Source organism: Natator depressus, chromosome 12 (genome assembly GCF_965152275.1).
Source record: "Natator depressus isolate rNatDep1 chromosome 12, rNatDep2.hap1, whole genome shotgun sequence".
NCBI classification, from domain to species: Eukaryota; Metazoa; Chordata; order Testudines; family Cheloniidae; genus Natator; species Natator depressus.
In genome coordinates this window covers 1,451,542-1,467,526 of record NC_134245.1, presented here as the reverse complement: position 1 = coordinate 1,467,526, position 15,985 = coordinate 1,451,542, and the positions used below count along the sequence as shown (strand labels likewise).

At 51.8% G+C, this 15,985-nt stretch overlaps 1 protein-coding gene across 4 annotated transcripts in view; it reads right to left on the bottom strand.

Moving 5' to 3' along the window:
• WDR59 (WD repeat domain 59) overlaps window positions 1-15,985 on the bottom strand; it is an 83,903-nt gene that overhangs the window by 30,566 nt on the left and 37,352 nt on the right. For all 4 annotated transcript variants that reach the window (XR_012641539.1, XM_074968315.1, XM_074968313.1 and 1 more), the window contains exons 11-16: window positions 13,241-13,320; window positions 10,493-10,625; window positions 7,832-7,956; window positions 6,171-6,335; window positions 4,205-4,300; window positions 1,527-1,683 (exon numbers count right to left, since the gene is read on the bottom strand). Coding sequence is in view for 3 of the 4 variants with exons in the window: in XM_074968315.1 (XP_074824416.1) it covers window positions 1,527-1,683; window positions 4,205-4,300; window positions 6,171-6,335; window positions 7,832-7,956; window positions 10,493-10,625; window positions 13,241-13,320 (756 nt within the window). In the remaining variant the exon portion in view is untranslated. The remainder of the gene's footprint in view (window positions 1-1,526; window positions 1,684-4,204; window positions 4,301-6,170; window positions 6,336-7,831; window positions 7,957-10,492; window positions 10,626-13,240; window positions 13,321-15,985) is intronic.

Genomic DNA, 15,985 nt, shown 5'->3' with positions numbered 1-15,985 from the left:
CTCAGCAAATTTGCAGATGATACTAAACTGGGAGGAGTGGTAGATACGCTGGAGGGGAGGGATAGGATACAGAAGGACCTAGACAAATTGGAGGATTGGGCCAAAAGAAATCTGATGAGGTTCAATAAGGATAAGTGCAGGGTCCTGCACTTAGGACGGAAGAATCCCATGCACCGCTACAGACTAGGGACCGAATGGCTAGGCAGCAGTTCTGCGGAAAAGGACCTAGGGGTGACAGTGGACGAGAAGCTGGATATGAGTCAACAGTGTGCCCTTGTTGCCAAGAAGGCCAATGGCATTTTGGGATGTATAAGTAGGGGCATAGCCAGCAGATCGAGGGATGTGATCGTTCCCCTCTATTCAACACTGGTGAGGCCTCATCTGGAGTACTGTGTCCAGTTTTGGGCCCCACACTACAAGAAGGATGTGGATAAATTGGAGAGAGTCCAGCGAAGGGCAACAAAAATGATTAGGGGTCTAGAGCACATGACTTATGAAGAGAGGCTGAGGGAGCTGGGATTGTTTAGTCTGCAGAAGAGAAGAATGAGGGGGGATTTGATAGCTGCTTTCAACTACCTGAAAGGGGGTTCCAAAGAGGATGGCTCTAGACTGTTCTCAATGGTAGCAGATGACAGAACGAGGAGTAATGGTCTCAAGTTGCAATGGGGGAGGTTTAGATTGGATATTAGGAAAAACTTTTTCACTAAGAGGGTGGTGAAACACTGGAATGCGTTACCTAGGGAGGTGGTAGAATCTCCTTCCTTAGAGGTTTTTAAGGTCAGGCTTGACAAAGCCCTGGCTGGGATGATTTAACTGGGAATTGGTCCTGCTTCGAGCAGGGGGTTGGACTAGATGACCTTCTGGGGTCCCTTCCAACCCTGATATTCTATGATTCTATGACTGTGCCCTCACTTCCCATGAGGGCTAGGCAGCAGGAGTTACTAACGGACAGGCTCCCAGCTGGCATGCTGGGAGCTTACTGCTGGGAACGAAGGTACCAGTGTGCAAGGGTTCAACCTGGGGGAAGGGAAGGGCAGCTCTCCCACCAGCCCCAGTCACAGGAGATAGGTAACAAGAGGGTCAAGGAGCCAAAACACATGCAGCAGTTTGCTGTGGGGAGGAGCCAACATGCTGTGCCACAGACGGGAAGGCATGCAGATGCCAACCTGCTGCTGGAGAGGGGGTTATGTTCATGCCCAAGACACTACCAGAACCCCCCTATCTCTGACAGGCAGCAGCACCTCCAGCCCAGCAGGTGGCTCTAGATATTTTCAGCTCTTCTTTGTCTCCCAGTTTCACACACCAAACACCGCTCACAATGTGGCCCGAGAGCAGCTGCGAACTAGTGCGATTCCTACAGAACGGACAGCCCTGGCTGTCTAACCTCGCCCCCTACCAGCTGGGGGGCCAGCGACCAAAGCCTGCCTTTGCTCCAGGGTGAGTGCCCACTGTCCGGGGGATCTCCAGCAGGCAGATCAGCTGACTGATCCCTTGATGGATGGCTCTAAACCAGCCGTCAGACCAACCTGCACCACAGAACCTGGCTCCAGAGGTCCGTGGAAATGGGATGTTGGAATCCTGGTAGGAGCCGTAGGCATTAGAGACCCGGGCGAAGGTGGGCAATGGCGGTGTTACGGTGTTCGTCAGAGCATAGGGGTTGCTGGAGGTGCTGTCGTCCTGGTTCTGAAACAGAAGTTACCCAAGATCACGCTGCGAGTCTTGGAGGAAAGCTCTCCTCACAGACAGGACGCCCAGCTGGCCTGACGACTCGGCAGCAGCCCAGTGCACTGCAACAAAGGCTGGCTCCAGGGCAACCTCTTGTCCTGCGAGCCCGAAGAGGTCAAGCACATGGAGTGGTTTCTGCTCTGTGGTGGGTGTGTTCACTGCATGAGCTCCTTCTCCTCCCCAGCTCACAGAGCCTTTGAGGAGTTGCTGACCCACCTTCCTTTGGTTTCATGGCTACCTTGAGCAAGGAAGTGGAGGTTAAGAGCTCAAAAACCAAACGGTCTCTGAGACAAGAAGGCACAGAGGGTTTGGCCTTCAGACTCTGGACCCCTTTGTTATAGCAAAATGTAACATAGCAGGGAGCTGGCTTAGCTAAGTGTCCCAGGCACCACACTGCCACACAACTCAACAAGACCGACGTCTCTTTATGGGGGACCACCACCGGAACAGCAGGCGTGTCGCAGCTCAGGCCTGAGGGGCACCAGCAGAGCTGGGGGTGGGGTGAGGGCAGGAGTGGAACGGCGGGGGGCTGCAGGTCAAGCCAGAGGGGCACCGGCAGAGCTGGGGGTGGGGTGAGGGCAGGAGTGGAACGGCGGGGGGCTGCAGGTCAGGCCAGAAGGGCACCGGCAGAGCTGGGGGTGGGGTGGGGTGAGGGGAGGGCAGGAATTGAATGGCGGGGGGCTGCAGGTCAGAGCTCTGTGTGTATGGGGTGGAGGTTGGTGCAGGGATGGGATAGGGGGCTGCTGCAGATGAGGACTGATATAATTTGTTCTAGACAGTGGTGTCCAGCCCAAGCCACATAGGACACAAACAAGTAAATAAAACCCAAATCTGATGAAACCCAAGAAGGAACCCCCAAGCTTCCCTGGGGACTAAAACTTGCTCCCAGCATTGCAATGTAGACAAACCAGGGGTCTCAGACAAACGTGCCCTGGCCGAGACAAGGGGGGCAGCACCTGGCACAAGGCCAGCCTGCCTGTAATGACGTCCCTAGGAAACCGGAGGGCATGGGCTCAGCACAGACCATGCTGAGCTCAAACCCACCTCACTAGCTTTGTTTAAAGAAAAAAACGTAGGTCCCTTGAAGAAGGGTGGAAGGCTCTTTCGGTCAGAGCCCAGCCTGCACTGCTCCTCCCATGTCCTGATGTCGGGAAGCCACCAGCCCAAGCAAGAGTTAATATTTCAACTCTCTATAGCTTCTCCTGCGTGGCAATTTCCCAGAGCCAGCTCTCCCTCCACAACCAGCACCCCCCCGCCAGACCCCCCAGTGACACCTACTGTAGGAAGGAGAGTAGCTGTAAGTTCCCCCACAGCCAGTGATGAGCTGCCAAAATCTTAACAACCGGTTCCCTCCTTACCCCACAAGGGGGTCGTGGCCCACCCCCACCCCCCGGGACTCCTGCCCCATCCAACCCCCTCCCCTGACTTCCCCCAGAACTGGGCAGGAGGGTCTCGTGGGCCACCGTAGTGGGTGCCCACCCTGTCCCTAAGAGCCAGAGGGACCTGCTTGGGGGGGAGGTGGGGAGTCCCGGAGGTGCTTACTTGGGACAGCTCCCAGGAAGCATCCGGCAGGTCCCTCTGGCTCCTAGGGATGGGGTAGCGTAGCTGCGGGGGGAGCAGGGGGAACGGCCGCTCCCGCCACTGATCACATCAAAAGTGGTGCCTCAGGCACCAACTCTGTGGGTGCTCCGGGGCTGGAGAAGCAGAGTGGGGAGGAGGTGGAGCGGAGGTGAGCTGGGGTGCTCCCCGCCCCATGCCTGGCCCCAGCTCACCTCCGCTCCGCCTCCTCCCCGCTCTGCTTCTCCACCCCCGGCTTCCCGCAAATCAGCTGTTCACGCGTGAAGCCTGGGAGGGCTGAGAAGCAAGCGGTGGTTTCGCACTCAGGCCCAGGGAGGCGGAGGCAGAGGCGAACTGGGGCGGGGAGCAGTTCCCCTGCGCCCACCCCCCACCCGGGTTACCTGCTGCGGTGCAGGCGGCCCTCCTTGCGCCCCCACCTCCAGCTCACCTCCGCTCCGCCTCCGCGGGCCTGAGTGTGAAGCCCTTTTAGAACCAGTTGTCCTGAAGCCCTTTTAGAACCGGTTGTCTGACAACCGGTTCTAAAAGGGCTTCTAAATTTAACAACCAGTTCCAGCAAACTGGTGCAAACCGGCTCCAGCTCACCACTGCCCACGGCTAGACCTCCTCCACACTTTTCTGCAGCGACCCCTGCTGGCACAGGCTGGGAGTACAAAGCCAAGGAGACACTTCAAACTTCTGAACTCAGGGAGCAACAAACCCTCAGGGTCTGATTTTGAGAACTGCGTGCATTCAATCACATGCTCAGTTTTCCCTCCCCCCACCCCATTTACCAGACATCTACACAGGCCGAGTCTCAGAGCTCACCAATGGCAAGCGGGGTTTCTGACAAGGCTGGGAGCTCTGCAAAGGCAGAAGGTGTAGGGAGAGGAGGAAAGCAGGAAAAGCGTGCAATCCTTCCTACCACAACAGACTCCAGGTAGGAGACCAGCTGACGCAGGCAAGGCTCCAGGCAGCTCTGGTTCCGCTTCACCTTCTGCAGGGAAGTGTCGTTCAAAATCTGGAACAGGCACAAGATGCAACTTGGGTCATCTTACCCATAACCACACCTCCCCACCAGCTCTTCATCTGCAAAGCAGCTGAGCTGCTAGAGTCCATACTGAGAGTCTGGAGGCCCAGGGAAGACCTCCTGGAGCCCTCAGTACAGGCAAACTGACCTGTGCTCTGCTTTGAGAAGGACTGTCATGTTAAGGCACAACACCGGCTGTCAGATCACTGGAGTCTATTACTGGCTCTGCCACGGACGCGCTGTGTATCCTTGGCTAAGTCTCAGCTATTCTGTGCTTATTTTCCTATCCATAAAGCAAGGGGGGATATTGACCCACCACCTAGTGGTGACAAAGATTACATCAGCTCATGCTGCAGACCCCTGCAATAAAGGTGCTACAGAAACACACCGTGCTATTCACTGGGGCAGAGACCATCGGAGCAGAGACCATCTTTTTGCTCTGGGTTTGTACAGTGCCTAGTGCAGTGGGGTCCAGCTCCAGGAGAGGCGCTCCTACGTGCTAATGCAATTCTAATAATAAAAACATGGCTGGGAGGCTCAGGTTCAACTCCTGGTTCTGCTGCAGATCTACTGCCTCCCAGCGGGGTGCAAGAATAAATCCAGTAAGGCACTGAGGTGGTCAGATACTACACTGACTGGGGACAGAGAAGTACTTAAGACAGACAAACAAATGTTAACAAGCCCGGGAATCCTTTAAATCTTACTGCTCTAAGCCTCCCCCTTGACAATAACTGTTTGTCCCTAGTTTGCCCCCTCCACTCTGCAAACACGGATTATTCCCCTAGTGGGGCTTTAAACACTGGCTGCAGACCACACTGCCATGGGCCAACAGCATCCGTCGTGTAAGCCCAATGAAGTCAATGATGCACTTGCACCAGGGATGCATCTAGATCACTGTTTTTCTCTAGGTCCTATGTAAAGGGGTATTTTTATCTAGGACCTTGCCCTCCTCACTTTGTCACAAAGGTCTGGGAGATCTAGGCCAAGGTTGGCATGTTTAAGATCTGCTCTTAGTACTGGGCCCCCCCGTGATGGTGCCCCCCATAAGACTTTATGGAAATATGCTTATGAATGTATATATGACATAACTGGAATATGTTTTATGCTACATATACCATGTAAAATATCTCTGAGCTTTGAGCAGGGCGTTGGACTAGATGACCTCCTGAGGTCCCTTCCAACCCTGATATTCTATGATTCTGTAAAGGCTATGATCTACTGAATCTATTCATCCTATTTGTATGCATGTGTCATTATTGTATTCGAAGTTATGAATACTGGCTGTAACCTTAGTAAGGCATTTGGTCAGCTTCTTTAGAAAGGAATTTGCAAGTTAAGTGCCCAATCAGGAAGCACTTAACGCACAACAGATCTTGTAAGGCTCCAATCCACATAAGAAGTCTACATGAGGACGTTCAAGGTAGCATGTGGACAATGGCTGCTGCCTGTAAAAACTGAGTCATGCATGGACATGTGACTTGCCCATGTGACTCCAAAACTCCATCTTGGAGCTGGACTTTGCATAGGAGAGAGGAGGGGGTCTCCACCCACAAGAGAAAATCTATTTAAACCCCTAGGAGTTAAATCTATTTAAACCCCTCCATTTGGTCTTCAGCTGGCTAAAGAGATAGCCTGTCCACCTCCAAAGATACTGGAAGCTTTATACAGGGTAAAATGGATTTATTTGGGGTTTGGACCCCATTGGGAGTTGAGCATCTGAGTGTTAAAGATAGGAACACTTCCCAAGCTGCTTTCAATTAAGCCTACAGCTGTTAGGGACATGGTTCAGACCTGGGTCTGGGTTTGCAACAGGCTAGCGGGTCTGGCTCAAACCAGGCAGGGCGCACACATATATCCCTACCTTCAGCAGCTTTGCCTTCATTGTGGAGCTGATAGTGGTAGTGGGGGCAAACTGGAAGGAGGGTGCAGCATTATTGGGATACTGCGCTGGGAACATCACCCGCATCTTGACTCTCTGGTTCCCACAGTGCACAGACACTGTGCAGCTGCGATTCACTGCGTCCATCTGAGAATGGAAAAGAAACCACTTCTGACGCAGACCTCCCAGAGCCTTTAACCATATTGTGGCTGAAATCCGCCACAAGGGGCTGGTCCCTCTGCAGAGGCCCCACTAGGCTGCAATGCACACTGTGCACAGGGGCTGCAAACACAGAGATAGCAGAAACTCCAGACACAAATGGGGGACTGGCTCAGCACTTCCCAGCTTTGCACTGAGACTGCAGGGAGATAGCCCACTCTGCAGTGGAAGCTGCAGGCAAGAATTGGGAGAATCCATTCTTAATATGGCCTTCTCAGTCCTTCCCCTGTCACTGGGCAGCTCCTCGTTTAGTGGGTTAACCCTATGCACCCCCTCTGGAGAGCCTGGCCCTTTGGCTCCAAAAGGGCAACAGCAGCACCTGCCAGACAAACCCTGTAACCACCACCTCCCCAGTCAGCTGCTCCAGAGCTCTCCCCTAAGCCACACAGTTCTGCCTCCTCCTGGCAGGCACCATACACAAACAGGAGCCTGCTGTGTAAGGGAGAGTCCAATTCCTAAGAGGCAGTGTGGCCTAATGGCTAGGGCACGGAGCTGGACTCGGGACACCTGGGCTCTACTCCTGATTCTGCCACTGACCTGATATGAGACCTGATATGAGACACTCTGCACCTCAGTTTCCCTTCTGGCCCTTTGTCTTGTCTATTAAGATAAGCTCTTTGGGATAAGGGCTGTCTTTCATTAGATGCACATATACAGCACCTTGCACAATGGGGCCCCTGATCTCTGTTGGAGCCTCCAGGCTCCACTATAATGCAAGTAATGATGATGCTGGGCTCTGGGGCTCACCCAGCGCAGTGCACCTGGCCTGCTAGGTAGGAGAAAGGGACCCCAAGGCTCTCCCTGGCTGCTTCCAGAACCACCAGCTGGGGAATGGGAGAGGTGGGGCAGAAGGAGCTCCAGGGCTCCCCACCTTCCTCCTCATTAGGAGCCCCCAATCATAGGTTTTAAACTTGAGTTCAGGCCAGCACTCACGCCACACGCTTACAAAACATCACAAGGGGCAACACTGACTCCTAGCAAAAGAATGAGCTCCCAGAGCACTTTCAGGGCTTCAGCCCCTGGCCACCCCCAGGGGCATAAGCCATTCGGAATCACCCCACCTGAGATCCAGCCACTGCCCCGCCAGAGAACGTCAGCACTGGGGAACTTCTTACAGTGGCTTCCTTCCAGGAGAGATTTCCCCAGTCTGCCACTTAACAGCTACAGCAAGACTGTAGCTGTGGCCTGGGAAATACCTCCCCACCCCTCCGCCACCCTGTGCATCTGTGGCCTAGAAATACCTGCACCTCCCACTCCCTGTACCCGTGACTTCCTACCACTGGCCTGGGGAACGTCCTGCATCCATAGTCCAACTTAAAGCAATCAGCCTTGTAGTGCTTGGAGAGGGTCCCCAGCACAAGATACTAGGCGATCCAGTCCTGCCCGCATCCCCTGCTGTCAGCGGGAGGAAATTCTCCCTCTACCTCTACATTGACGTTACGGATCTGCACGTTGATAAGGGAAAACTCCTGCTGCAGTGTCTGCGGCAGCCCCAGCTGGTCCGATTTTCTTCCCACCAGGAGGTCGTTCTGGAAATCTTCCTTTAAAGCTGGCAGGAGAAAAGGAAAACAAACAGGCTGAGGCAGGCTGTGAAAGAGAAGCTTCAGGGGAACCGCCAGTCTCCCAGTGCGCAAGGTGCCCACAGCAACAGGCACACACCATCAAAGAGCATGTGACCATGGGTACGACTCAGCTGTCTGGGAGTGGGCCCAGCCCTTGGGCCAGACAGACAACAATCTCTGAAGCCAGCAGGAAGAACCGCAGGCTGGATGGGGCCCTGGAGAGCCCATCCTTTGCAAATAATGGCCAGCTGCCTGCTTCTTTCCAGGTGGAGTTTAAGGCTTGGTTTTAATCTACAAAGGCCTAACTGGCTTGAGCCCTGCCTACTCAAGAGAGACCCTCCCATGCGATATTACCAGAGCAGAGGACAGAAGAACTGTAGCTCCTGGCTCCCAGCAAGGGCTCTGCGCTTTGGAATTCACCCCCGCACCTGCTCCAAGAGACCCCAAGTCTGATGGCTTTAGGACATCCTGTAAAGCCATCAAATGAGTCAGGCTCTCAAGCAGGGAGGGGTGCAGTGAAAGCCAGGGTTCATTTGCTTCCCTGGCTTTGGGAGGCTGCTGGGTTTACTATTACTTGTGCTAATCATTTGCACTTTTAATGTGGCAAAGGGGTCTAGAATTCTGGCAAGGCGAATTCCAAGCCAAGGTGCAGTGTGCACATTTAAATGCGTACATCTAGCTGCCAGGTCTACTGCTCACGTGGCCTGTCTGACAGCTAAAGCATACAAACAGGAGGAAGATTCCCTTCTCCTGAGTTGGGGCCTCCTGCCTCTTCCCGTTTACAAAAGGATGGCGCTAGCTTGGCCACCATTCTGAGACAGCCAATCCCCACAGCAGGCAGCCACAGAGAGCAGGCTGTTAGAAAGGAGATGGGCTTTTACACCTCACTCATTCTCCCAGCAGGAGTGTGGGCTATACACCTGTAAGCAGTTTCTCTTTGAAGTTTGTTTCTGAAGTTTTTTTGTTTAAGTATGGCTACTTTTAAATCTGTTACAGAATGTCCAGGAAGACTGAAGTGTTTTCCTACTGGCTTTTGTATGTTACCATTCCTGATGTCCGATTTGTGTCCATTTATTCTTTTATGTAGAGACTGTCCGGTTTGGCCAATGTACATGGCAGAGGGTAACTGCTGGCACATGATGGCATATACAACATTAGTATATGTGCAGGTAAATGAGTCCCTGATGGTGTGGCTGATGTGGTTGGGTCCTCTGATGGTGTCGCTACAGTAGATATGGAGACAGAGTAGGCAACGAGGAACCAATCTGTTACAAACCTTGTTGCCTACTCTGTCCCCATATCTACTGTAAAAGAAAAGGAGTACTTGTGGCACCTTAGAGACTAACAAATTTATTTGAGCATAAGCTTTCATGAGCTACAGCTCAAATATGCTTATGCTCAAATAAATTTGTTAGTCTCTAAGGTGCCACAAGTACTCCTTTTCTTTTTGCAAATACAGACTAACACGGCTGCTACTCTGAAACATATCTACTCTAGCGACACAAAAAAATCCAGCCCTCATGGCTGCAAAGGAAAGCTTAAAAACTTGAATCAAATGGATGCAATGGAGCAATTTTTACAGGGTGAATGTATCCTATGCCCAGCTGGGCAGCAAAAGGGTTAACTCTTAGTTGTGGGGAGAGACAAGAGAGCACATTCTGCCCCATAAGAGCACATGAGCTGCCAGGTCAGAAGGAGAGAGCCACGGCCATGGCTCATTAAGGGTGCTCTAGACTAGGATAAGAGGTGCTGTATTTCATAGAATCATAGAACCAGAAGGGACCTCGAGAGGTTATCTAGTTCAGTCCCCTGCACTCATGGCAGGACTAAGTATTATCTAGACCATCCCTGACAGGTGTTTGTCCAACCTGCTCTTAAAAATCCCCAATGATGGAGATTCCACAACCTCCCTAGGAAATTTATTTCAGTGCTTAACCACCCTGACGGTTAGGAAGTTTTTCCTAATGTCGAACCTAAAACAGCCTTGCTGCAATTTAAGCCCACCACTTCTTGTCCTGTCCTCAGAGGTGAAGAACAACAATTTTTCTCCCTCCTCCTTTTAACAACCTACGAAAACACTGACAATGGCTCGGTAGTTGGTATGCCAAGCCACTGCCCATCACGCTGACCAACTTCCTTGGACTCCCCATCTGTCTGCATCCACCTGCTGTCTCCGGTCTTACACTTCAATTGTAAGCTCCATGGGGCAGGAACCATCTTTCTAGGTCTGCCTTTGCCCAGGGCCTGGCATGATGGGGCCATGATCCATGCCCAAGACTCTGAGGCAATACTGCCATGCAAATCAATGCTACTAACAATAGAGACAAGGAACCAGTTTGCTTTTTGGGTGTTTTTTCCTTCCACAGGTGGATGACCGTTTCTTGGCAGGGTCATGTCGAACCCTTCCACAAGGGACAGTTAAGCAGGCATACGTCAGTCTCTTACTCAGAGCACAAACGACCACTGGCTTAGAGATGACCTCCAAAAGGTTTCCATTTCAAACAGCAAAAGAACTTCTCTCACCTTCTTCATCTGCATGCCCGGAGCTATGCTGGGGTTCAGAGTCCTGGGTGTGGAGGGTCTTATCCGGCTCAGGCAGGAGGGCAATCCCATCAATGAGTTCGTCAACCCCTTCCAAGATATCGTTAGCACACAGCTGAAAAGAACAAGCACACCCATGTGCTGTGTCACAGGGATCAAACAAAGGCAGCCCAAAATACATGAGGAATGACAGAGCAGCTCATCTCCCCAGGGAGCTTAAATTAGCCAGGTGGGCGTGTGCGCAACAGCCACATCTCAAAGACCATGGCACTGCTTTCCTGCCGGCACCCTGTGACAAAAGACATGGCTTTTCATCAGAGAAGAGGCCTGGCCTTTGTCACCCAGCCTGCTCGACCACATCTCCCCTCGTCACTTGCAAACGTGGCTCTGTGTGCATGTCCATGTAGCAAGCAGAGGGATATATTAACGAACGGTTAGCCAAGTTTTATTCTAAAATAACGGAGATTTGACTTTTCTAATACCATCCCATGACAAACTGATCAGTACAAGAATATCACGTGCCATGACTTGCTTTGCTTTTTAAAGCCAGTACTAGGATTTTTGCCATTGTTATTTACACTATGGTCGGGACTAGCAGCCCCAAATTAAGGGCCACAACCCAACTGGGCTGGGCAACGCCCAGACAAATAGCCAACAGGCCCAGAGAACTCACAGCCTGGATTTACAAGACACAGGAGAGGGTGAACAGACAAACGTGGGGAGGCAGAAGGACACAGTAATGACCAAAACAAGCGCGCTGACACAGCAAACTACCAGCCTTACTCATGGGCATCTCCCTGGGATACAAACGATGAATCTGGACATAGGAGAAAACTAATACAAATCATGCAAAACTGCTTGACAAGAGACCAAACCAGGACTACTGCTAACGAGTGACGGGACACAGTGTGATCTGGCTGGAGGCGATGGGTTGAAGAGCTGCTACTCTCGCAAGTCAGAAAGCAAGGGAGGCCAGCTGGGACCAAGGTCTCCATCAGAGCTTTGCACGCCAGAAGAGAGTGCACATATTCTCAGACTTGACTCCCTAGGAGAGCTGGGTTCCTGCAGCACTGAGTCATCTGTACCCAAGTATGCGGAGGTCTGCAGAGGCAATGCCTGCTGGAGAGTTTTAGATTCTGCAGTTATCTTGGGGCAGTTGGTAACCCTTCCCACTGATACTGGACAACACGACTTCATAGTGAACCTGCTCTTACAGCAGGGCTCAGGTGTCGGGAATAATCATTTGAATGACAAAACAGCCTTGCTGTTCCTGTGAAGCCTTCAAGGTTCTGTATGTCCAGTGGAAAACCTCCTGCCTAGCACACATTTGTCCAGAGCACAGTGCAGCCTTCTGTACATTACAGGTCAGAGCTATTCAGGGGAGACCATCATAGGGCCTAATCACATCAGCCACACTATCACCTGCACATCTACCAATGTGATATATGCCATCATGTGCCAGCAATGCCCCTCTGCCATGTACATTGGCCAAACCGGACAGTCTCTACGTAAAAGAATAAATGGACACAAATCAGACGTCAAGAATTTTAACATTCAAAAACCAGCCGGAGAACACTTCAATCTCTTTGGTCACTCAATTACAGACCTAAAAGTGGCAATTCTTCAACAAAAAAACTTCAAAAACAGACTCCAATGAGAGACTGCTGAATTGGAATTAACTTGCAAACTGGATACAATTAACTTAGGCTTGAATAAAGACTGGGAGTGGATGTGTCATTACACAAAGTAAAGCTATTTCCCCGTGTTTATTTTCTCTCCCCCCCCCCCCCCCCGGCACTGTTCCTCACATGTTCTTGTCAACTGCTGGAAATGGCCCACCTTGATTATCACTACAAAAGGTCCCCCCCCAACTGCTCTCCTGTTGGTGATAGCTCACCTTACCTGATCACTCTTCTTACGGTGTGTATGGTAACACCCATTGTTTCATGTTCTCTGTGTATATAAAATCTCCCCCACTGTATTTTCCAATGCATGCATCTAATGAAGTGAGCTGTAGCTCACGAAAGCTCACGCTCAAATAAATTTGTTCGTCTCGAAGGTGCCACAAGTACTCCTTTTCTTTTAAGGTCAGAGTTAGGCTCTGTCTACACTACATACCCTGGTGGCACCGTGTAGCATACGGATAGCCATACACTGCAGTGAGAAAGCACACCGCATCCACATTGGTGTGCAGCTCCATATGTGAGCGAAAGGCTCCAGCAGCGGGGAAACCTTTCCCCACTGCTGGAGTCTTTCCCTGCAGGAGGGAAAGGGCTCCAGCACTGGGGAGCTATCGGAGCCTTTCCCCCATGCCAGCATCTTTCCCCACGGTGGGGAAGGGCCCCCAGAGAGGCATGCAGCATTCAGACATGCGTAGGCCTCCTCTCATGGGTATAAACAGCAGTGTAGACGATGAGTAGAGAACCATGTGCGGTATGTACTCAGAGCGGTATGTCTGTACTGGTCGAAACTGTGCCTCACTGTCTCCTCTGCTATCTGTACCTCTGGTAGGGGGGCTGTGTGTGTACACTCCATGCCGCTGAAAGAAGGGTGCAGTGTAAACACACCCTTGGGGGGCTGAGCTGTGAGTGAGAAGGCTGGATGGCACCTAGAGACTTTGTGCCTGAGCTCTCCATGATGCCGTCAGTCGCACTTCATACAAGTAAATGATGGTAAATTTGGCACTTCAGAATGCTGTCCCCAGTCCAACGCCAAAAGTGCTTTGCATACCCTCTGCAGCTGGGAGTCAACCCGCCACATCCGCAGCGTCTGGTCACGAGACCACGTGACCAGCTGGTAGTCCTTGGAGCCTAAAAGAAGAGAAAATAATTTCTAGAAGTAACAGAAAACAGACTTGACTCTATTTATGATATAAGTGGACTGAACCAAGTAGCTAGGTCCAGTAGATAGGACACTGGAGTGGGAGTCAGAACTCCTGGGTTCTATTCCTGCCTTTGATATTGTCCAAGGTCACATAGCAAATCAAGTCACTGTTCCACTCTGTGCCTCAGTTTCCCCATCTGTAAAATGGGGATGGGGCTGCTGCTGGAGTTAGAGGAGAAAACTGCAATGCAAATAAAAATACATTTTGCAGTGAAAGTTATCACTGGAAATGAATCGGATCTACTAGGAGGCACTTATTTTTAAAGCGTCACACTGTTGTATAGCTGAAAATCCAAGTAATAGCTCAGTGGTTTGAGCATTGGCCTGCTAAACCCAGGGTTGCGAGTTCAATCCTTGAGGGGGCCATTTAGGGATCTGGGGCAAAAATTGGGGATTGGTCCTGCTTTGAGCAGGGGGTTGGACTAGATGACCTCCTGAGGTCCCTTCTAACCCTGATATTCTATGATTCTAAGTAACAATGTAAAAGTTAATTGCAAAGCAAAAAAAAAAAAAAAAAAAAAAAAAAAAGGGTTTCTCCTGTAACATCTCCTTTAGGATGCAGAGAGCACAACAGGTTTTCTACATCTGGAATATCAAATTCTGGCTCCCCGCCGCCTTCCCTCCTCCCCCCAAGGATTTTGGGAATCTCTGGAGGACCTGAGGCTGTAATGCTGCAGAGGTCCCAGCCCTCAATTGGCTGACACAAACATACGAGCAGCTGCCCTACACACAGCATGGATTTCACTTAAACTAGTTTCAAAACAGTTTAGTTAAACTGGTGTAACTTTGTGTGTGGATGCGCTTCAATAGGTTTAAAACTGGCTTGCGCTGGTTTAGCTTGTTCCTGTAAATTTACCAATGCAATTAAACTGAGACAGACCAGGTTTAAACCTACATAAGAGTGTCCACACACTAAGATCCCCCAGTTTAACTAAATCAGTTTAAACAACACCTTTAGTTAAGCCAGGACAACTTTGTCTGGAGCACCAGCCTCTGTGAGGGTACGAGGGCATACAGACGCAGTAAGAGGTTATAATAATCAAACGTATAACACCCCCCCTTGCATAGCTCTTTTCAGTAGATCTCCAAGTGTGTTACCAAGGAGGTCAGTGTCATTATCCAAATTGTACAGAAAGGGAAACCGAGGCACAGAGAGGGAGGTGACTTGCCCAGCAGGCCAGTGGCAGAGCTAGGGATAAGAACCCAGATTTCCTGAGTCCCAGCCCAGTATTCTAGTCACTAGGTCACACTGCTTACTGGTTAGCACGTATGTTCAACGGGAAGAGAACAGCCAAACACCCATCCCTCTGAGCAAAACCAAAGGAAGAAGTTTCCTAAGTGCCATTACAAAAATTCCATTAAATGATTGGGAGGGGGGCCTGGGGACCTGTTCTGGAGAAGAAATTAGTCCTGGTTAAATCTGTGTAGATAGGTGGTTTGCACCAGTGCTGCCAGTCTCACTACCGAGCAGCGCAAACGAAATGGTGGTGACAGATATCAAGTCCATGCCCTGTACCCAAAGAGGGCAGTGGTACCATAAGACCCTTGTGTAAACCAAGGACCAGGGGCTGTGGTTACAGCAAGAGAGGAGGTCCCAGCAGTGGAGCTGTGCAGGTTAAAGCCCTGTGTGTGCCCTCATTGATCTGTTTGGTTATCTGACCTTTTTGTGGGATTTTCTTTTATATTTGAAAATGACTGACTAGGGCAGGGGTGGGCAAACTTTATGGCCCAAGGGCCACATCGCGGTTGCGAAACGGTATGGAGGGCTGGGTAGGGAAGGCTGTGCCTCCCCAAACAGCCTGGCCCCCGCCCCTTATCTACCCGCTCCCACTTCCCGCTCCCTGACAGCCTCCCTCAGAGCCCCCAACCCATCCAACCCCCTCTGCTCCTTGTCCCCTGACTGCTCCCTCCTGGGACCCCACCCGCACCTGACTGTCCCCAGGGACCTCACCCCATATCCAACCCCCCTGCCCCCTTCCCCTGACTGCCCTGATCCCTATCCATACCCCCACCCTCTGACAGGCCCCCCCGGACTACCATGCCTATCCAACCCCCCTGTTCCCCATCCCCAACCGCCCCCACCCCCAAAACCTCCACCCCATCCAACCACGCCCTGTCCCCTGCCCGCCCCCCACCCCAACCTCTTTCCCATCCAACCACCCCCTGCTCTCTGTCCCCTGACTGCCTCCCAGGACCCCCTGCCCCTTATCCAACCCTCCGCTCCCCGCCCCCTTACCATGCCGCTCAGAGTGGCAGGACTGGCTTATTGGAAAGCCTGGGAGGTGGGTGGGCGCAAGCCACGCTGTCCACTTGGCGGCGCAAAAGGGGGGACAGCAGGGGAGAGACCTGGGGCTAGCCTCCCTGGCCGGGAGCTCAGAGGCCGGGTAGGAAGGTCCCGTGGGCCATAGTTTGCCCACCTCTGGACTAGGGTCTGAAAACTGGCAGGAGGGTTCCTTTCCCCAGGCTCCACCTCCTTTGGCTGGTGTATTGAGTACATGGGTGCTACTGAAAATGCAGCTTTTACTGCATGGGATGCTCCTGATATTTGTGGCTTGCTTTTTCCTTGCAATGAACGGTGAAGCTCAGAGGGGT